Raw genomic sequence first — 23,706 nt, 5'->3', positions numbered from 1 at the left:
TCTGGCATTGCCGTGTGCTGTGGTGTAGGTCACAGACACAGCTTGGATCCTGCGTTGCTGTGGCTGCAGCTCCAACTGGACCCCTAGCCTGGGAACCTCTATACGCCACAGGAAGCGGCCCTAGAAAAGGCAAAAAGACAAAAAATAAAAAAATTAAAAAAAAAAAAAAAAAAAAAAAAAGCCCTTGCCCTCCTGCAACTGTGTTCATTTTACTCAATCTCAAAACAATAACAGCCAACATTCATCAGGGCTTTAGGTCAGACACTCTCCTAAAGACATCCATGAACTCATGTATTTCTTACAAAAATTATACGGTAGCAGCTGCTGCATCCTTATTTTACGGATAAGAAAAGAGAGGCACAGAAACATTAGGCAACTCACCCAAAATCACAGCTAGGAAAAAGGGAAATATAGATTTATTATTCTATCAACCGGAGAAGTGTTTCTAACTCAAAAATAACTTCTCGAATCTCAAAAACAAACATCTAAATACAAAAAGGTTTCTTTTATGAATGAAAAGTTTTACAGCAATAAAAGAATCAGTTTATTTATAAAAGCAAGGCCCTACAGGAAAACTTTCCTTAATGAAGCTTGTGATAAAGAGCAGCGGTACTTACCTGCAAAAATAATTCTATGTATCATTAAATCTGAAAATTAAAAAAAATCATTTATAGCTCAGCGGCCTAACCATGGATTTGTCCCTGGAGAGTTGTATTAAGCATTGAATTATGCATATCTCATTTCCAGCGCTACCTGGTGGGGTATTCTATTCTAATGATGCTTCAAAGCAGCTAAAATTAGAGAATTAGCACAGAGCCAGGGCCTAAAGGGCTATTTGGAGCCCAGGGTTTATTACTTTTATTCATTCAATAGTAAACATTTAATGAGTACCTGCTCTTTGCCAGGGCTATCTCTAGTTTCTTGAGAATAAATACAAATGAAACTCAGATCATCTATCATGAAAAAAATAAAAATCTTAAAAACAAAATAAAGAGCATGAATATTGAAAAAAAAACCAAAAAATTCATCTTTGCTCTTAAGGAAATATTAATGTGATAAAGATATACCATTGCATTGAATAAGAGCAAAGGGCAAAGATCCAGTGAGATGGAAGGTCAGACTTACCTGGAGGAGCTCTGGTAGGTCAGAAAACAGGACTAACTTCATGTGAATCATGAAGTTCACACATTGAAACTGAGGCTTGGAGAGGTTCAGAAATGCCCCAAGAGGATGTAAATCGCAGCTTCAAGACCCAGGTCTTCATGCTCCAGATCCAATGTTCTTTCCTTCTTCCCAATGTGGAGACAGATTCACGTAGTGGGCTACCAACTCACTCTCATGTGGCAGATGGTTCTAAGGTGCTCCGGTTGTTCCTCCAATGTCACCTGTGTGCATGTCTGGACTCTGAACATCATGGGGGAGTTGGTCATTGATTACAGTGGTTTCAAAGTGCTTCTCAGACCAATGATTCCCCAAGTGTGGTCCCGGGATGAGTGGTGGCAGCCTCACTTAGGAACTTGGTAGAAATACAAATTCTCTAGCCCCACCCCAGACAGGATGAATTGAAAACACTGGGCGTGGGGCCCAGTGAGCTGTGCTTTAACAAGCCCTACAGGTGATACTGATGGAGCTAAAGTTTGAGAATCACCCTCTTGGAGACATTTAGGAACACTTTCACGTTTGTTTGCTCGTTGACCAGTTGTCCAAATGTTGTAGCTATAATTCATGCATTTGATTAGCAGGGGAGACTTAGGGTCTTGCTGCTTGTGTAGCTGGTGGATGAAAAACATCACATCTTTTGGGAGCTTTTTAAAGCTGTAGAACCTCAGGCTGCCCCAGACCTCCTAAACCAAAATCTGTATTTTAACAAATGCCCAGGTGATCCACATGTATGTTGAAGCTCTCGAGGTGCGAGCCTAGATAATATCTATTTCCAAAGTTTAGGTTGTATAATTCTGTGAGTTTTGGGTTTTTGTTTTGTTTTGGCCATGCTCACAGTGTGTGGAAGTTCTGGGGCCAGCAATCGAACCTGTACCACAGGTATAACCAGAGCCACAGCACTGGCAATGCCAGTTGCTTAACGTGCTGAGCCATGAAGGAAGTCCATCATTCTGTGAGTTTTAATGTGGTCACAAATCAGATGGTTTTAAAAGTTAAAAAAAAAATACAACTTCCATCCCCCTACCCCCCACCTCCTGGAACTGTTTTATTACTGTGGTCAAACATAAAGAAAGCCCTTGGGATTTCATTCCAATTTTTACGAAAAGACATTTATTTGGTGCTTGCTGTGTGCCACATATAGTTCTAAGCACCAGAAATAGAAATGTGGGGAGTTACTGCTGTGGTGCAGTGGGTTAATGATCCAACTTATCTCTGTGGAGGCGCCGGTTTGATCCCACACCCAGCACTATAGCTTAAGGATCCTGCGTTGCTACCACTGTGGTGTAGGTCAAACCTCAGGCTTGGATTCGATCCCTGGCCTGGGAACTTCCATTTGCAGTGAGGGCAGCTGAAAAAGAAAAAAAAAAAAAGAAATGCAAATGTGAATAAAGGGCAGATACTTCCTTAAGCAGAACAGATTAAAAAACAAAGCCAAAAGACTAACACTGTGCAAATAAGGCAGTAAAAGAAGCAATAACAAGACACAGGGAGCTCAGAAGAGGAAGTGCTGCTCTTGAGCTCTTCAGTGGAGGTGGAGGTGCAATCAAGGAGGGCTGCCTGGGGAGGTGGCCACTGAGGTGTAACTGGAAAAACAAATAGGACTTCATGAGTCAGACAAAGCAAAGACTTCAAGATGGAGAGCTATTTTCATTGGAAAAGGTCACTTAAAACTGCAATTACAGATTCAAGAAATATTTATCAAAAAATCAATTGTTATTATACTTTTAATCTGTACTTATTCCTGGGTTGCCTCAGGCACTTATGACCACTGCTCTGCCTTCTGCCTTCTGCCCTATATTCTCAAAGACAGATAAAGATGTCTTCCTGGACTTAGTTATTCTTTCCATTATTTTTGTTCATTTAAGATATGTTCAAGTGTGATTTAGTGATATTTTACATGATTAAATATTATAATTATAATGTCTTATTTCATATCCATATGCCTTTAACAGTATGAATATTGTATAATAGAAAAATAATTCTAAAATATAGAATAATCCTTCACTTATAACAACATGAGTGGGTAACATAAACAGGCTTGGTTTCAAAAATAAATTTTTTTCTGGTCAAACTGCAATTTACTCCAAGAAATGTAATTCTTATTTAATGAACCTGAAAATAAAATGGTACTTTCACCCCATGACACACTAGAGAATGCAATTTACATATACTGTTCAATTTCCCCTGACCCTATCAACTGTGGGGTTATAAAAGGGATCCACTTAATGGAAATTAACTATGGCTTGGCTGCTTTTGTGCCCATTGTAGCAATGTAAGATTTTTCTTTCCTGTTAATGTCTCAAACAGTTTTTCCTGGGAGTTTGTGATGGTATCTCGTGTAAGTTCACCAACAGGTCTGCCCAGATTGTATGACATCTGCCATGTTCTTCTGACTCAGTTCATCCTTGTTGTGATCTGCTCCCTATAAAGTGGTGGAGAGCACCTCAGCCTTTCCCCATGACACATCACCATAATGGAAGCTGTGTCATGGCCAAGGGTGTTCCCTCCAGAGAGTCCCAAGTGAACCTAAGGCAGAATATATATATAACTTCGATGCGACACCAATCACTATCCCCAAACTGTCCACCCTTTGCCACTTCCTCCAAATATACTGCCTGTTCCACAGGATCTGAACAGAGATGTGATGCTGAGGAAATTGCTTACATCCATGGAGAAAAGTCAAAATGGTTTCCCACTTCATATTTAAAAAGTAGATTTCAGATGGATTAAAAACTAAATACGGAGGGGATAAATTGGTTTGGGATTAAAAGATATTTAATTCACCTGAAACTAACACAACATTGTCAATCAACTATACTTCAATTAAAAAAATAAAAGTACATGTCGGCAAACGTAAAAAAACTAAATAAGGATGGTGAAACTATAAAGCAAATAGAAGAGAATGTGGGAGAATGCATTGCTCATAAAGAATTGAGGAAGGGCTATTAAACAAAACCCTCAAAGCATACATCATAAGATTAAAAATAGGTGGGCTTGATTATTTCCACACTAAGTTTTTCTGTTTTTAAAGGAAACTATGGACAAAGATTACAAATGATGGATTCAGAGGAGATATTGGCAACGTCCCAAACCAGTGAGGACCTTTTATGTAAATGCATGAGAAACATCTGCAAATCAGCATAAAAAACTGAATTGAAAACTGGTCAAAAACATGAAGAGGAAATTAAAGTAAAAAGAACCCAAATGGTCAACTACACTACGAAGAGAGGCTCAAACACTTTAGCAATCAGAGAATGCAAATTCAAACAAGAAAGAAATATAAATCCATCAAATAAGCAAAGTCAGAAAGCTGGATAATGCACATTGTTGGTGGGAGTACATGAGTCAATGCCCCATGGTGTGTAGAGAGGTGCCACCATCTTGGTCACATTAAGTATACACGTACCTTGTCATCCAGTCTTTTGGTTTCTCTCTGTGTGGGTGTGTGTTGCTGTTGTTGTTACATGGGGGGATGTATGATGATATTCATCTCAGCTCTGTAGGAGAAAGTTTAAGGTCATTAACTGCACATCACTGGGGAAATAGCCAAGTAAATGTGGCGGATGTATGCCCTGGAATATTTTATAGCAACAAGAAACCAGGATCCGACCAGAGTACACATAGCAACACGGGACAGATCTTTCAATAATAGTAATATGAAAATATGATAAAGATAATAAATATAATGAGATCTGCAGTATAGTATCATTCTTATTAAGTCATGATACATGCTAACAAAACAGTACTATTTTTTTCTTCCAACTTTCCAGAGGATGTGTTATACAGATGATGGGCCTCCTGAACTGATGATTTAATTTCTTTCATCCCTTTCCTTCCCCTTCCCCTTTCCTGTCCCATCTCTTGGTACGTTTGATTCATTCGGGTTTTGTTTAAGTGTAAGTATACACCCATTACCAACATTTTTCTACACTGTGGTCATGCTGTCATGAAAAGGAACAAAACTTACAGAAGGGTTTAACATGACCCCAGACACTGGAGGGTACATCTGGGTCCTTTGGTTTGCACCAGTGTTAGGGAATATATAATTTATTGCAGACAGCAATCTCTCCCCCCTCTCCTTCTCTCTCTCTCTCTCTCTCTCTCTCTCTCTCTCTCTCTCTCTCACACACACACACACACACACACTCTCTACTATCTCTATCTTTCATCTCTATCTCTCTGCTTATTTCTTTCTCACTAAGAAATCAGCCAGCCTGCTTTAGCAGCCTGCTTCGAAGGAAACCTCAGATACTCAGGAACCAAGTGAAACTAGAGAAAGCCGATTCAGAGCATCTTAGACAACCTGGTGCTCGGATTGCTTTCCTTGCTTTTGCAGTCACTGTGGATCACTGGGCCTGCCTAGGAGGGCATCAATAGCTAGTGAAATTGAGGAATACCTGTCAATTGCTTAAATTCCACGCTTGAGCAGACCTCCTGAGAAAAAAATCACAACACGCATGCACAGAGAGGCAGATACAAGAATGTTCATTGCAGCAGTGTTTTTAATAGCAAAAAATTGGTAAACAACCTAAATGTCCATTAACAGCAGAATCTAAATTCTAATATGCAATAGACGACTGTAAAGCAATGAAGGTAAATGAATCAAAGCTCTATCTTTTAAAAGGCATAGATCTTGCAAAACGAGTGTTGAATAACAAAATCAGAGTGTGGAAGGATATGTACAGTATGATACCATTTACATAAAGTTTAAAAACATGCCAAACAATATTACACATTTTTAAGGACATGTGATTATGTGGTAAATATATGAAGAATTGCATGGGGCGGATACAAAAGCAAAGTCAGGCTTGATGATATTTGAGGAGAGAGAGAGACGCATGGGACTGGGGAAGGTTACTGAGAGTATTCCAAGTCTGTCTCTGATGTTTATTTCTTTACAACAAAGATCCAAAGCCATAGGGTAAGTCGTTAGGATCTGACAAATCTGGGTGGCAGGTACACAGGGAGTGACTGCAAAACATTGTAGATAACAACGTATGCTTCTGGTGTGTCATACAAAAATCACAATATAAATCAATACGTGCCAAAGTATAGAGATATAGCAAAGTCACCCACACAGGTAGTTGTGAACACTGAGATCATGGCCAGGGCAGGAAGCGTACTATTCACCCATGACCTCCACGCAGTCCATTGCCCACACTGTAACCAAATTAGAAAAATGTCAAACCAGGGCTCTATAGTTTATTAAAACAAATTTTATGAAAACAATGTAGCTGATAACAAATATCTGTGAATGGTTTACTCTGTTCACTGGACAATAGATAATGGCTATAGGGAAAACTGGGAGGAAAAAGAGAAATGGTAGAAAGGAAACAATCTAGAATTGCAGAAAGGTGCGAACTCTCAGAAGGAAAAGATGCACTTTATTCCAAGCAGAATGAATGAAATAAAATTCCACAACTAGACACAACCTTGTGAAAGTCACACCGTGAGTAAACAGATTTTCTAGGCAATTGGGGTGGGGGGATAGAATCTTCTCAAGGAACAAGAATAATATTTAGCAAATGGATGTAAAAAGATGATGGGGCAATGACATCCATCCAAGGAATGTCATTTTGAACCTGGAATCCCACATGCAGCCAAATGTTCAATTAAGCAAAAGAGCAAAGTAAAGGTATTTTGAGACATGCAAGATTCGAAAAGGTTACATTCCACATAATCTTTATGGGAAAATTCCTCTAGGATATACTGGATATAGGAAATGGAGAGGTCCACTCTAAGAAAGCTGGGAAGGGAAGTCCTAGGATGGTATTTACTCATATAAAAAAAAAAAAGGTTTATATTAGAAAAGGCAGTCAAACGGCGCTGGCAGGGAAGGATGTCTCCAGGATGAGTTAATCGCAAGGAACAGATAATGCAGTTGAGATGCTGGATCATGTTAAGGCTTTGGTGGAAGAACATGAACCAGATTAAAGATGGCTGCCGATTCTACGGCACCCTTCCGACTGAAAAGTAAAGTCTAATTCTCTTCTTGACTCTGGTCTGGTCTGGTGACCTAGTTGACCAAGCAAAGTTACTAAGTGACTTCCCAGACTAGGTCCAAAGAATTGAAGCTTCTGCCTGGTGCTATTGGAACCCTCACTCTTTCGATGCGCCATCTTAGAAGCCAAGTACCAAGTGAAAGGTTCTTCTACTTTGAGACTGCAGTGCTGTCTATTGACAATAGCCAAGATATGGAAACAACCTAAATGTCCATCGACAGATGAATGGATTAAGAAGATGGGGTATATATTCACAATGGAATACTACTCAGCTAACAAAAAGAACAAAACAATGCCATTTGCAGCAACATGGATGGAACTAGAGACTCTTATACTAAGTGAAGTAAGTAAGAAAGAGAAAGACAAATACCATATGATATCACTTATATCTGGAATCTAATATACAACACAAATGAACCTTTCCACAGAAAAGAAAGTCATGGACTTGGAGAACAGACTTGTGGTTGCCAAGGGGGAGGGGGAGGGAGTGGGATGGACTGGGAATTTAGGGTTAATGGATGCAAACTATTGCCTTTGGAATGGGTAAGCAATGAGATCCTGCTGTCTAGCACTGGGAACTATATCTAGTCACTTATGATGGAGCATAATAATGTGAGAAAAAAGAAGAATGTATAAATACATATGTATGTGTGACTGGGTCACCTGGCTGTACAGTAGAAAACTGACAGAGCACTGTAAACCAGCTATAATGGAAAAAAATTAAAATCATCAAAATTAAAAAAAAAAAAGAGAGAGAGATTGCAGTGCTGTGAGAAGCCCAAGACTCATGGAGTTGTCTAGTGTAAGACTCTTCTTGACAGCCTCTAGTTGAGCTCCCAACCAGTTGCTAGCCACAGAAGAAGTCATCTGAAAGCCCTGTCAAGTCTCAGGTGACTCCAGCTTCAGTCACTGCCTGAATTCAACTGCATGAGACTTCACGTGAGAATCCCCCATCTGAGCCCATCCCAGACCCAGGAGAGATGCGAATAGTTCTTCAAGCTCCTACAATTTGGGGTTTCTTTTTTTTTTTAACACAGTGTTAGATTTTTCAAACAGCACATTTTATCAGTAAGAAAAAAGGAAAACCTATAGAAACTTCAGGAAAAAAATGTTTAAACCTAGAAAGTAAATACAAAGGAATATGACATGATTTTGAAAAGTTAATGCCATTTCAGGAAAGATTGTCTATTTTATTTTGATGCTTTGAACATTCGTTCAAAGGACTTGGAACCATGATATTGAGTGTGTATAAGAGGAATCATCTGAGTACAATAATCGTCATAATACAAAGGCTGATGACCGGCTTGCAAATTGCAGATCCAACCTAAGTCAAAGCATATATGACTTCATTTTAACTAGAGAAATGCAAGTGTTACCAACCTTGACTTGCCCTTTTAAGAAGGAGGGATCAGCTTTAGTTAAAGGGACTCCGTGAAGCAATCACACGGAATTTCTGTTAGGCAAATATAGGGCAGAAAATTACCTTGCTCTGGCATATTTATGAATATTCTGGCTGCTGTAGAGCTTCTACAGGTTGAACGCAATTCAAATTGTGTTCTGCCTACTTTCTTTTGTCTTAGGAAACTTCTTTCCTTGATGTCTCCTAATGTTATACATCCAATCCGGTGATCACCCTCTGAAATACATATGCTGCCTGTAATCATCTCTTTTGGAAATATTAATCATAGCCTCTCTGTATGTATTTTAATATTTAAACACATTTTAACTAATTTCAGGTTCAGTCACAAGACAAGGTTTAGAGCAAAAAAGTCATGCTTCTTAAATTATATCTATTGTTAATCATTTAACATGGTGATTTTCAAACTTGAGCATGCATTAATCACCTGGTGGCTTGTTCAATCAGATTGGTGGATTCCACCTCCAGAGGGTGAGTCAGCAGGTCTGGGTGGAGCACGGGATTCTGCATCTCTAAGTTCCCAGTGGATGGTGCTGCTGGTGGTGGTGGTGGTGGTTCAAGGGACACTCTTTGAGAACAACCATATTAAGATATAATGAATTCACAGTAAATTCTATCTTTCCTTTCACATATAGGGTTCTTTGTTTCTAGAAGAGCTTTGGATAACATCATAGCTTTTGCCAAAGCAGTAGACTATGCTGTTTTTCCAGGCTGCAGTGGTTGATCCCTAAACACTGTGGAGAACATGCTTTTAATTGGGTAAATGATGTAAATGTGACGGTACCGAAGGCCTAACAACGACAGGAGGAAAGACTGAAGAAGTGGCGAGGTGGAAAGATAGGCTGGGGGAATAAGTAGCTTCATTCCACATGGGTGAGGAGTCAACGGAGACTATCTAATGATTGAAGAAGAAGCAGAGCTGTAACTATAATATATTTAAAATTAAATGACTAATGAAGGATAGAACATACTAATTATATCCCTATAAGACACTGGTTAGGGTAGAAGAAGGAAAGATGAGGGCGTAACATAAATAAGTGAATTCCTTGCATATCAAGAGGTGATTGGTAGAAACTGTCCAAAGTTGGTAAGTTAACAGATTACATTATTTAGAGTTAAGGAGAAAGCCACAAGAAAAAGTAAAAACAGAAACTGGTGAAATGCGTTGTCTCTGGGACTTAAGGTAGAGAGTTTGGGATGGTAGATGAATCCTTTTCGTTCTTTGATGGAATTGAAGATTTTAAAAAATACATGCTCTATTTATTTGATTAAAAACAATCAAGCTATCTACTTGGCCCCAAACTGATGAACAAATTTGCAGTTCCTGAGTTCAAATCTTGATGCTGACTAGCAGTCATGATTTTGGGCAAGCTACATTTGAAGTCTCTAACCTCGGTTTTCCTTCTTAAAAAAGGGATGATACCTCAAGAGGTACAAACTGTTAGGTATAAAATAAGCTACAAGAATATAGCAAAAAAAAAAAAAGGGATAATAGTAATTTCTCAGAGGTTGTTCTAGGAAATAGATGCAATCATTATGCATGAAAATCATTTAGCACAGTACCTGGTAAATTTGCCTGAATAAATGTTAGGTATTATTATTATTATTAATGTCATTATAATCATAGTGGTAAAAGATTGGACACCAAGTTTGCAGTAGTGAGGGACAGAGATAGACTGGAGGCAGCAAAGACAAATTTGGTCCATGTATGTATTTCTGGGTGATGTGACACTACATTTACTCACATCACAGGCATGTGCACAGGTGTGTGTGTGTGTGTGTGTTTGCCTTGCCACACGTTTCTCAGAACTCCAGGGAGTATGAAAGGGGTACTTAAGTCAAGTGCGACTCAGCAATTCAGCTTTACATAGCTTTGGAAAATAAAAGGAGAGTATAAAGAGGCACAGAATCTGGAAAGAAATGAGCCCTGCTCCATATACCTCTCTGCTGACACCCACATGAAGGAAACAGCATCTTTTCAGGGTACTCTGGCCAGGAGTTCCAAGTTAGGCATGGTGGGCAGTCGAACTTAAATGCATGGGCTCCACTTCCAGATGAATAACAGGAGCAAGTGACCTAGAGCTGATTCACCCCCCTTCTCATAAATACTTGAGAAAGGCATGGCTGTGCTGGTTAAAGTTCAGCATCTTTAATAATTCATCTGCCTGTTGAAGTAGCCGATCTCACCTGACCCCAAAGGCAAATGTGACTCGAAAATGAGTGCAATGAAAAAAGTCATATTGCCACAGAAAGTTTACCTGTAGACTTAACCACTAATGAAATCCTGACCTGTACAGATCAGTACATCATAATTATTGGAGTTTCCAGCCCCAGAGACACTTGGCATATTAATATAGAAATATATCTAGTGAATGGGCCAGGGCCAGGGCAGAGAAGACCAAAGACTGTCCACATGGCCCTTGATGACTTCTATCAGAGCTGTGGGCCCTGAAAGGCTTTCAAGTTTGTATTTCAAGTGTCTACACTATTTATTCCATTCAGAGGAATATGTTCTCTGTTGAGTTTGTAGCTGAAGGAAAAGCCTTAGAGGACATTCAGACAGACCCTTGGGTGGGCCCCATGATTCCTGCCCCCCTGCTGTTCATGCCCTGTACAGCCCTCTGCCCTTGGGTGTGGACGAGACCTGGGACATGCTTCTAGCCATTAGAATATGGCAACAGTGAAATAATTGTGGAGATGGACATAAGGCCTCCAATCAATTATCTCTGAGTTAACCAAAAGAGAGTTTATCCTGGATGGATCTGACTTAACCCTGAGGTCAGAGATTCTCTTTGCAGGCTTAATAAAATAAGTAGCCATTTTGGAGATGGCCCTGTGGCAAGGACCTATGGGCAGCTTCTATGACCTGAGGGCAGCCTGTGGTCACCAGCCAGTAAAACAGCAGGAATAATGGCCAGTCCTATAGCCGCAAGGAAATGAGTTAGTCTAAAGATCTGAATGAGCTTGGAAACAGTCACCCCCAGCCATGCCTTAGGATGAGAATGCAGCCCAGCCAAAACCTTGACGATAACCTTTTAAGCAGAGGACTAGTTAGGCTGTGCCAAGATTCCTGACCTCCAGAAACTGCGAGATAAGCAGGTGTCACTGTAAGCCACTAAGTTTATGTTCATTGGTTACAAAGCAGCAGAAACGTAATACAGAAAGGTGGGGTGGGGAACATCAGGGGAGATGAGGAGGGGGAAGAAGACAAAGGCAGGAAATAATGGATTGGTGGAGATGAAACTGGTTGTCATCAAACTCTGAGCTCACACCTTCCTTTACTCCTCTCTACCCTGTATGTATTTTAAGAGTGGACTGGGCCACATCTGAGCGGATTTGAGATCAGGCCTGGAACCCAGCCAAGAACATAATTGGGCCCAAGACCTGGTGAAAAGATGGGGGAAAGCAGAGGAAAGTTCCAGCCCTGGGCTGAGGGCTGGTGTGGCATCAGACTATGTTTTCAGAAAGGACATATTCTAGGGAACAGACTGCACAGTCTGGCTCTTAGGTCAGTTTTGACACAATGGTTTGCATAGGCCAGTGCGTGTGTTTATCATCACAAACTAATGTGCAGTCCAAATTCACAGCAAATTTTCAGACCTTGGGGAAGAAGCAGTTATCCGTGGAAATCACGCATCATCATCTAAGGCATCCAGAGTCTAAGAACAAATGAGTGTTGTCTGGACCTCTGTGGGTGTTGGTACTGTTCAGGGGCACTCAGGTGTCTTTTTACTTGGGGCTTACCTGGGGCTGAGGAAAGAATGTGGGTCAGAACTCACAATCTAATGAGGGATAGTCTTTTATCGGCCATGCTACTGTTTCCATCAAACATACCATTTAAATGTCTTTAGCAGGGTCTGTGTGAAATGGGCTTCATGTGTACTAACTGACCAGTTAGTTCCTTCCCCCCAAATCTAGACAAATCCTCAGCAGCCTATCAACTTCCTTCTTTGAATTTACTGCACTCTGTCATTATTCTATTTATTTTTTACTCTTTTTGGTCTGCTTGCCTCCTAGAGGTTCATTGTCCAATATGGTAGCCACTAGCCACTGGGGAGTGTTTACATTTAGATTAATCAAATTGTATAAAGTTCAAAATTCACTTGCCATATATTCAAAGTACTCAACAGCCACATATGATTATTTGCTACCATGTTTGGCATCAAAGTTTTAGAAATTTGCCATTATTGCAGGAATTCAATTAGACCATGCTAAATCCTACTCATTCAGCCATTTTCACCACTGGCTTCAGACTCTTTAAACACCTGAGTACAGGCAGTCCTCATTCTGCACGGCTCTGATATATGCGAATTTCCATTAACACAGCTAAACACCAGTCGTCCAACATCATGGTTGTTAACTGTGAATAATAGCGTAAAGTACAAATTTTGCTACTAGCTCTTTCATCCAAAAATCACTGTATAAATAAAAATATGCATGGTGATCAGTGACCAATCATATCACTTCTTCCAAAGTCTGCCAGTGAGTGGTCACTGAGCCTCTGTCATTCAGTTCAGGCACAGGCAGCCAAGTGTGTAGTTGTGCTTTCCTCCCTTTATTCGGAGTGATAAAGTCACATCATTTTATACAAATGAATGATTGAAAGAGGGAGCTGGCCAACACAAATGAAAGTGCAGCAAAGAAATAAGAAGTGATTACTCTGGAAGTCAAATTAAAAGCAAATATAAATGGAATAACAGAAGAAGTAGGTGACGGTGGGAATAGAATCACTGGCCTCATTGGAGACAGTGGATATGCAGGCCAGAGGGATGCAGTGAAGGCAGAGCTTAGCGACATAAATAAGGAGTAATTGTGATGAAATGGTTGAAGCTCTCCCTGAGGAAGATACACTGGGGAAAAAACACTCACATTAAAGAAATCTTAGAGATACTTTACAACACTGAATGTACCAGTGCTAAAATGTTGGAAGCTGATCTGTAGTTAGAAAAGAGCATGAAAATTTGCCAGAGCCTAGAATGGATGTTCATTCCATATTGTAAGTTACATGATGCATAAAACGCAAGCACTGTTCAAACTACTTTTTATAAGGTTTTTACAAAAAGAGCCATTTTAATTCTCGAATTTTCTGTTTTAAATGAATTCACTTACAGGTGTTTTACTATATTTTCACACTCCTATTCATTTATAACTAATAGTAAGAATTTTTTTTTTTTTTTGTCTTTTAGGGCCGCACCCATGGCATATGGAAGTTCCCAGGCTAGTGGTCAAATCAGAACTACAGCTGCTGGCCTATGCCACAGTCACAGCCATGTGGGATCCAAGCCGCGTCTGTGACCTACACCACAGCTCATGGCAAGGTGGGATCCTTAACCCACGGAGCGAGGCCAGGGACCAAACCTGTGTCCTCATGGATCCTAGTTGGGTTCGTTACCGCTGAGCCACCATGGAAACTCCTGATAGTAAGAATTTTGACAAAAAATTTTTTTGGCCACGCCCATGGCATGTGGAAGTTCCCAGGCCAGGGATCAAACCCAGAGTCACTGCACTGATACTGCCAGATCCTTAAGCCACTGAGCCACCAGGGAACTCCTTCGCAAAAATCCTTATAGGTCATGGAACAATTGTAAGTTTTTCTCATTATCAAGATCACCTTGCACATTTGGGGCCTGCATGGGCCTCTGTACAGTCCTGCAGTACCATACAAAATGAAGACTGCCTACACTGACTCATGCTGAGCCCCTCCTTTCTTGAGAAAGAGCAAAAGATTACCCATTCTAGAATGGGTGCTCCATCTTTGGCAGGGACTGGGTCAGTCATATTCATCAACGTACCCTGCCTCAAGCACTAGGCAGTGCTTGTCCAGATCAGGACATTGCTAATAGCTGTTTGAATGAATGAATGGACTCATCCTGAGTGGGTGACAGAAAGGAGGCAAGATGTGCGAAGGGTACAAACTCACAATGGAAATAGGAGAATTATTACTTGGTTTGGGATTACCAAGAAGGCTCAGCTTCTCGAATCTCACCTGCCTCTACTGCCAAAGTGAACTCTGCCTAAAGTTGTGAATAATTATATCACGAATGGCATTCTGGACAAGAATTTTGGTCTAGAATGTATAGTGGAAAACAATTAACAGGAAGAATGAAAAAAAAAACCCACACAATGCTTTGAAATTAATGTGTAACATAAGATTGAGATGCAATTATAAATATGGAGGAAAGATGAGGGAAAGTTCAGCAAACAGCAGCAGGTTAATTTCAAGTTGAATGGTGAAATAAGTGACTTGGGATAATTGGTTATCTACTTCTTTTAAGCTATGGGGGATTTAACTAATTCCATTATTTTGCACAGCAGAAAGAGTTGATAAAGTCATGGATTGTTCTTCCATGGATTTCCTGTGTATAGGCTTTGAAATTTATTTATTTTTTAATTAAAAACTTTAATACAATTTTAAAAGGATACTTTTCAGGCTCTGACATTTAAAAGTGAGAGGGATAGGGCAGGGAATAGAAAGAATAAAAAGTATCCAACTTAGTGATATTCCAGTTGTTATGAATAAAAATTCAGTTCAAAAGGTAAGATTCCAACTCTTTGATCTTTCAAAGCTGAGGAGCTATTTCTCCAATCTGACTTTAAAGTTTTATCGAGTTTATGGACTGCCAGAGGGGAAACGAGCACTGAAATCCATAAAGGCAAACTGAAAACTAGTCTCAGACAGAAACCCACACACACACACACACACACCCCATTATCTACTCCAACACCTCTCCTGCACCTTTATACATCCAAACCTCTACAACACCCAAACATACACACGTACACATCCCCAAATCAACCTGTTTCACAGCAGAGAAAAATCAGGTTAGAGGAGGAATCATGTAATAGCCATGTGTTTTGATCCCTGTGAAGATTACTACATGTTTTGAAGCGATAAGGAATCATTGTAACATAGCTGATTTGCTTTTTTTTTTTTTTCAATTTCAAAAACGGTTAACCACAATTACAAATGGTGATGAAGAGAACAAATCTCTCCACTGCCAAATTAAGAGTAATCCAGGAGGAAAAAATTACAGCAACATCCTGAGTAGCTCAGAAATAACATTGAGAGAATAACTGGCATTTAGAAATAGATAAAAGAGGAACAGAAATGGAAGGTCGTCTTTCCCGAGATGAATCAGAATGAAAGATGAAATTCACAGTAAAGGGAATGGATCTCTTGTAAGGTTGCTGTGTTGGTCATTTCACTATTGTCTCAAACCTAATTTCCTCTGTGATGAGACGAATTTCAGCTGGGCGTAGGGGGTCTGTGTTCATTTTAATGTCTAAGGCAATGGCATTCATTGTTGGATTTTACCAGAAGCCTAATGCTGTGAGGGTGGTTCATTTGAGCTGTCTTTCCATGTCAATCACACTCCTCCAGCCAATCCACTTACATGAAACATGGTGGAAGGGAGACTCAGTCGAAGGGCAAAAGTGTTCAGATTAACTCTCTGAGTCAAAAGTTAAATGCGTAAACACCGACAGTAATAACATTAGCATAGATACAGAAAAAGGTGAAAGAAGATGCCCTAAATTATTGACAGTGATTGTCTTTGGGGGTTGGGTTTCTAGAAATGTTCACTTTCCTCATCCCTTATTTCTGTAAAATACTTGTTACTATTAGGCAATTATTCATTTTTAAAAGTGTGAAAATGTAATTATGATTATGTTTAAAAGTTCTTATCTATAGGAAGTGCCTACTGAAAGATTCAAAGATTAAATGCTATGATGTCTAAGATTTGCTTCTACATGCAGTGTGGAAGGAGGTGCATCAAAAAAAAAAAGAGAAAATAAGACTGGACATGAATTGGTATGTGACGAACATACTGATTGATTATATGACTGTCTAATTTTGTGTATGTTTGAAAGTTTTATAATAAAGGATTAATAAAACTGACAGGTGATACATCTGGGAAAATAGGCTGGGGACTAAATGTGAAGGACCTCAGGTACAAAGAAGTTTCATTCTCTACTTCAGCCGCCTCCAAACTTTAGTGAAAGCAACTCTACCTGCGACAATATTAGTGCGTACATGCATCAGGCATATGCTTATTGATCAATTGATTTATTTAAAATGATGTACATATACCACTGTACTCTTATGCCATTATAAAACATACACAAACATAAAAAAAGGCTAGATAAAAATAAACACAGGTATCATTCTCATACATTCTTTCTGTAATCTAGTGCACCTGGACCCCACTTAGGAGCAGCACACTCAATGACTGGGGGGGCTCTTGAGGTTTTCTAAGTAGTAAAGAGTTTGGTTATAAGAAACAGAAATTTAGTGGAGCACCCAAAGGTAATGGGAGATTGGTTAGAAAGACCCAGAGCTATTTCACTGAGGCCTCTTGAAGAACTGAAATAGACTGGGACCATGTTCCAATTGGACATGTGATTGAACAAGGATCATCACTCCCCTGTATACTTCTTTGATCCATGTGCAGTACGCTAATGCATTCTGCACAGAGTCAGGATACAATATGCATATAAAACAAACAGCCCCCACAGAGGATCTTGGGCAATATATTTAATGCGATACTTATCATGATAATAACATCTGACACTGAGTGCTTGCTCTTTGCCAGGTATTGTGGTGAGAACTTTATATACATAATTTTACTTAGAACTCATGACAATCCTATGGAAAGAGATCTTACTACTGAATTCCATTTTAAGAGAAGGAAATCAAGACTGAGAAACTGATTAGCTTTCCCAAGATGAAAGGGCTAGAAAATGGCAGAGTCCAAATTTAAATCAAGAAGTTTTGGACCCCAAACCCCACGTCCTTAACTACTAAACTATCCTGCCTCCATAGGGAATTAACGATAGTGTCCAAACCATAAGAACGCTGTGATGATTAAATGAGAGAATATATATGATATGTTTAGCACATTGTCTGACATAGAACACACATCCTATTAATATGTATTTTAGTACACAGAATATTTACCAAAAATTTCCACAGTAAACACCATTAATATTTCTCACTATCAAACATCAATATTTGTAATCAAATAATGTTTTATTATTTAAACATTATAATAACACACGTCTAAATTTCTTTTGTTTGCTACCACCTATAAATATGTGTGGCTTTTGTTACTGAATCTCTAAGGAACAACTGACGAGAGAGGGATAGCAATTGGGGACCATATTATGCCTATAAAAATGGAAATATCTGCACTGGACACACTCCTGTCACATTGGAAGAAGCCACCTACATAAATCGGAGTGTGTGTAGCTTGAACACTAAATGAGCCATGAAGCACATATGTACATATCAACTTTATTATACAGTTGCAGACTTTGCATCCTTTCGCTTTGACCCAAAGATACATTTTGAGAGAGACGATGGTTCTAAACACTTCTTTGTGCTCCATCAGGTTCACTTAACATGGTCAAATTTACCACTTTTTTTTTTTCTTCAGCTTTTGTGTTTCTATCAGCCACTCCAGATTAGAACACTTCACAAATACTTTATGATTTATTTAAGTATGGCTTCCATATCCGAGTAGCTCTCTCTCCCTGATTTTCTGGAACATTCCAGATTTTAAGTTTTGTCCCAGTGTCAGACTGTAATTGTCAATTTGGTTGGGAGCGTTGGCCCCTGTAGAGGTGATGCACGAAGCTCTATGCTGAGAGCTGTGATCGTCGATGTGACTCATAGCCTGGTGTGCGGTTGGCTTTACGTTACTGGACCTGCATTTACTTGCAAGGATCATTAACTGTTCCTTTTTGTACTTCTGCAAATACTTTACTAAATGTTCTGTCACTCTTCAGGGAATTCTACGTTTCATGGCTGAACTGAAGGGCAGGGAGATGGTGTCTTTGGTTTATATATTTTGACATTGAGTTAAAGCAGATCTCTCTTTTCATCAACCAATCTCATTTTGGTATTATTAATTCCTTTCATTTTATGCAATTAGATTGTCTACAACTAGATACTACCCAGGAACCTGCCCATCATTCCCTCTGTTCTTCCATTTGGGAAATATTTTTAATTCTAGAAACATCATGAACAGCATTTGTGTTGACACAATAGAATCCACTCCCACCCCATTTCTAGCCCAAATGGCATAAGCCAAAATTAAATATGTAGGATTCTTGGAAAAAAGCATCAGATAACCAAACACTATGAGCAAAAAATTAATTTATTATATATATTCTCTAATAATTCATAATAGCTTTTTGAATTTTAAATGTATTTTTGCTATTTCCAATGCTTAAAAATCATAATTTTAAAACATAAGTATTGTTTTATATACATTGTGATTTTTCTTTTCGTTTTTGTCTTTACTTCTAAATATGAATGATATGGTCTCCAAGTATCCGCTTGGAAGGAAAGGGGATAGGATTCATTGTTTTGCTCCAACACAGCAGAATTTAAAATCTCATATCATATACCTGGAGTTTTGACTATATGAAAAATAGCCAAAGGTCACCACTTTCTTGTATATTCCTTTTACATGTATATATATGTATAATATAAACAGAATACAACTGGATTAGTACATTTCAACTTTTCATCAATGCGACTTTCATCTCCTATTTCATATAAAATAACAAAATATACAGAGAGAAGAAAGGAGACATCTGTTCATCGTACACATAAAGTAAATAAAAGTTCATGTATGGCTTTGCAAAGGTAGATTATGACATGACTTTCATACTTTTATTTATTTAAAAGCATCTTGAGAGAACGTGTTAGTGTGCTTACGAGAGCGGCCATGGTGGTTGAATGTCGCATCGAGAGTCCAACACTGGGATCCCCAGCGGTCTTTCCAGTGGCTGCCTCAGCAGCTTTCAGGAGACAGATGTAGTTTATGACCACTTCATCAATCTTCGCTACAATTTCCTGCCGCTGCGTTTCTGAGTTCACGACTTTAACTAATCGCATGCAGGCTTCTGTTAGGCAACAGAGCACTTGAAAACTGGAAGTCATGGCTAGGAGCATCTCCTCTGGGCTTTTTTCAGCCATTGCCATTTTCCTACAGGCACTTCCCAACTGTCTGGACTCAATGGATAACAGTTGCTTGTACTGAGAAAGTGTTAGGTCATAGGCTTCAGGGCGTGACTCTTCTTTCTTCCCCTTGGTTGCCCTGACAAGGCAGAGCAGCTCATTGGCATCATTTTGGGCTGCGAGGAACCCATCGGGCATTGCATACATGCTCTCCTTTAGGGCATTTATTCTTGCAATCTGGGCATCAAAAGCCAGGTTGCTCAAGTCCACATCATCTGGGCCACTCAAGTCTTCTGCCCAGACCTTCAGCACTGAACCTCTGGACAGCTCCCCTCCTTGCTTCCGAATCCCAACAGCCAGGGGTGGGCTGCTTGGTTCTGGCATGGCTTGAGTCATCTGTGGTCGAAAGAGGCAAGAGACTTGGCGGGTGGCCTCTCCCTCCTCTTCATCCTCCTCACCATCTTCATCCTGCCCTCGGTTCAGGAAGCAGTAGCTGAAGGGTCCCCGGCATCTCCAATTGCTGCCTTCCAGCTTCCGCAAGGGCAATGTCCTATACAGCTTTGAGTCTTTGTGAGCCACCGGGGACCTTTTCTGAACCTTCCCCTCAGAGCTAAAGTGCATGGAGCTTTGGGAACAACTTTTGGTGAGCTTCTTCCCCAGGGGGAGTTCTGCTCGCCTTTCTGAACTGGCCTCCTGTGCTTCTCTGATACCTGGACAGTTTAAGCTGACTGCACCCTTGCTTCTCTCTCGGAAGGTCTCCAAACTTACAGATCCCGAGAGGATACTGCTGCTCCGTCTCAGAGCCCTCTGGCTGGGGGGTGTCCTGAGGCTCCCCCCTCTCAGATCCAGTGGCCGCCAGCTCACAGCCTCTCTGTAGGCCTGGTTTTCTTGGGAGAAATCATTAGGGTCTTGATTTGGAATTGGCACCTTTGATTCCGAGTGAATGTTTGATGGTAGCAGGGTGGGATCAGCTTCAGGATGTTGAGACCAAGCTGAAGGCATGCCTCCTCGTCTCTCCTTCCCAGGCTCTGTCAAAGCTACACTAGGGGTAGCAGAAAAACAGAGAGAACCATTAAGCATCTCGTAGGTGGTCATTTTTACTAAATCTCTATATCATATCTGTCATCTCCTAAGGAAGTATTCTAGAAGGGCTGCCATCTGTCAGGGTCAACCTGCTCTCCAAAGACTGCCTCCTGAAATCTTAGAATAGAGTTTGACTTTAATACATTTTAAGAAACACCAGAATTGGTTGCTTCTTAAACTACTGACTCACTTGGCACTGTTTGGAAACTGCAAATATTTTAAGGGAGACAGTGGAATTTCACAAATTGCCTTGTTCCTAATACTTGTCTGTTAAAGCTTAGACACATAATTAGAAAACATACATCTCACATATATAAATATTCAAACATATTTATGATATTTAAGTTTCATTTCAAGAAGTTAGGTTAATCCTGGCATCAGTTACCTTTCTAAAAAGAAGCGGCCTCGTATAATTAATGCAAATTAAATATAGTAACCTTTTTAAAAGACCCCATGAGGTTTGCCTAGTATAGGGTTTGAAATTGAGACACTTGGCAAGTCCCAAAAAAGTTGGCGTGTGAAGAAAATAATCTCCATCTCACAGAACTTTTGTGAGAAGCAAGAGGTAAGTTAGATGAACGCTCTTTGTAAACTGCAAAAGATTAAACAGCGCACTTCAGTTAGTTTAGAGGTGAATATGCTTAGTTGGGTGATGAGTTAAGTAACATTCATAGACGGGTTTCCCAAGGCAGGTGAAGCCAGGGGTGAGTCTTGAGAAAAGAGATAATCTTAAAAAAGGGCAGGAATGGAAATTAACCAATATAAGGTCCCACCACCATCTGCGGACCTATATGGAAAAGACCCTACAGAGGATACCATTTGAAATTGAAAAGTGTGAAAGAAGGTCTGCTTTTCCCACAGGATGGCTGGCCACGTGGATCAGGGAGACAGGTACCCAGGGGGTGGAAGAATGGTGAAGGTAGGTACAGAAGGTAGCTGTGCCTGTGTTTCTACCCATGTGTCTATTTTATTATTTGGGGGAAAATAAGGCAGCTCAGCATGCCAACCCCCCAAACCTTCCTGACACTGGATATGCCAGACACCTCAAGTTTGCTCATCTGGGAGAACCTTACAGAGTGTGGAGGAGTCTGTAAATACTGCTGAAAGGTAAATGATCTTCCCCAAGTCCTCCAATCTCCCAGATCCTCTGGTGCACTCTCCCTCCTTGTCTCTCAAAAGCGAAATGGCAAAATCAGAGATTTGATGTCTTGAGATGGAAATCAGAACTTTTGCGACTCTAGGCAATAAATACTATCTCGCAACTGAAAGTCACACTGCGTACTGCTCAAAGCCTATATTCATCACTTAGGGAAAAAAAAATTCCGCCATCAAACTCGAAAAGCAAGACAGAGCAGGAGTCTAAAGAACAAATGCCATTTCCACTCCTGCCCTGGTCTGGAAACTTCAGCATTTATGTCAACACTGGGGGAATCAATGGTTGCTACTTCACCTGGCTACAGTTCTGCAGCCTTTTAAAAAAATCCTAACTTTGACTTTTCTTCTGGACTTGGTATTTTTAGGTTTGTTGTAATTTTGGTTTATGTGCTTCTGGTGTGTAACACAAAGCACTAAATCCATCACTGCTGTACCTGTGGTTTCCTTAATCTTGGGGAGTCGATGACATCCGTCTCTCAAAGTGCCAAACAGAGGTTCGGCATTAATGGCTGTGTGCAGAGCAGGCACTGTCATCCGCGGACACATCCCTTCCGTCTGGGGGTGTAACTCCTTAAAGGTGGCTCCGTGGCCGGGAAGCCCTGCGGCTCTCTCCTCTGGAGGAATGTAACTCACGCCTTTCCCCGAAGTCTCAGGAATCCGGTGCTTCCCCATGGAGGGGCAGAGTGGGGACTCCATGGGTGTGGCACAGGTGCTGCTGCTGCTGCCCGTGCCACAGCCCGCATCCACTGAAGAGCCCTGAGAGCTCTGCAGGGAAAAGTGGCCCTCGCTTTGCAAGGACGACATCCGCTTGGCCAAGTGGTAGTCACAGAGGCGCCCAACGCCTTCTTCTGCTTCGGGGAGCTTGGAAGGATGGTCACAGGCCGCCGGGTCAGCATCCTCCGGGTTGTCTAAGTCTTCAGCGGAAGACACGCAGGTCACATCAGTTAAGAAGTGGTCCCGTTGGCCAAGTCCTGAAACCTCAATGGCTTCTCCATCGGGAGTCCCGTCGTCCTTCCCTTCGGCCTCCCTTGTCCCCACACCCGAAGCTCTTGGAAAGGTTATCCCTGTGGCTGCTTCCAAGCCACTTTTTTCAGCCTCGGTGGCCACGTACCATCTTTGGCTGTCCTTGCGGAAGGCAGTTCTCTCCAGGTTAAAAGTGCTGAGGTGTTGACTGTCCCTTGAAGACACAGGACCGAACTGACCTTTGGGGCCCTCCTCCGCCTCGGGTGCTTTGGTCCCCTGCTGTTTTTTCCCCGGCATGCTCCCATTAAGGGCTGCTTTCCCCTCCCCGTCAGCCGGCTGGCTTTTCCTTTTGCTGGTGCAGGAGTATGCCATTGAGCCGATGTGCAGCTTGCCAAAATAGTCAGTGACGGACTTGGTCTCCATGGTTTCAGGCTCCATCTCCATGTGGTCCGAGTGAAGTATCTGCTTGGAAGGCACAACTTTGGGTGGAAGGTCAGTCACGGGACGGGCGGCCAGAGCGTGGGAGGCCTTTGGGGGCAAGCCTCCGGCTGGGGTTTTGGAAGTGGGGAATTCTGTCTGCTCTTCTGCGAGGGGGTGGTAGCCTTCGTGAGTGGCCAAGAACATGCGGGAGAGGTTTTCTGACTGCTTCTGTGCTGTGGCCAGTTCGGAACTCTCAGTCATTTCAGAAGAGTTAGTCTCATTGCCCGAGTCTGACGAGGACTCGGGACTATAAGCCCGCAGGATGGCTACACCTGCATGCCGTGAGAAACAAGAAGCGGTTAATGGATGCGTCACAGGCACTAGGAGACATGTAAGCAAATGGGACTCGTTACTATTACGACAAATACCAAGTTTTTCCCTTTGCTGTAAGGACTCTGAGTTTATTGCACAGCTGTTCCAGAGACAGGGGAAACAGAAAGGGCCACTTTTTTTTTTTTTTTAAATAACAACAAAGGAAA

General features: G+C 41.0%; 1 protein-coding gene across 13 annotated transcripts in view; it reads right to left on the bottom strand.

The window, feature by feature from the left end:
* FRMPD4 (FERM and PDZ domain containing 4) overlaps positions 5,646 to 23,706 on the bottom strand; it is an 826,395-nt gene continuing 808,334 nt past the window's right edge. For 11 of the 13 annotated variants that reach the window (XM_021080618.1, XM_021080619.1, XM_021080620.1 and 8 more), the window contains 2 exons: positions 22,219 to 23,499; positions 5,646 to 20,583 (listed from right to left, as the gene is read on the bottom strand). In XM_021080618.1, the coding sequence (XP_020936277.1) occupies positions 19,259 to 20,583; positions 22,219 to 23,499 (2,606 nt within the window). In that variant the 3' untranslated portion in view covers positions 5,646 to 19,258. Of the gene's footprint in view, positions 20,589 to 22,218; positions 23,500 to 23,706 lie in introns of all 13 variants that reach the window. The other 2 variants (XM_021080630.1, XM_021080631.1) reach the window with 1 other exon arrangement.

This window comes from Sus scrofa, chromosome X, assembly GCF_000003025.6.
Source record: "Sus scrofa isolate TJ Tabasco breed Duroc chromosome X, Sscrofa11.1, whole genome shotgun sequence".
NCBI lineage: Eukaryota > Metazoa > Chordata > Mammalia > Artiodactyla > Suidae > Sus > Sus scrofa.
This window is presented reverse-complemented; position numbering and strand designations above follow the sequence as displayed.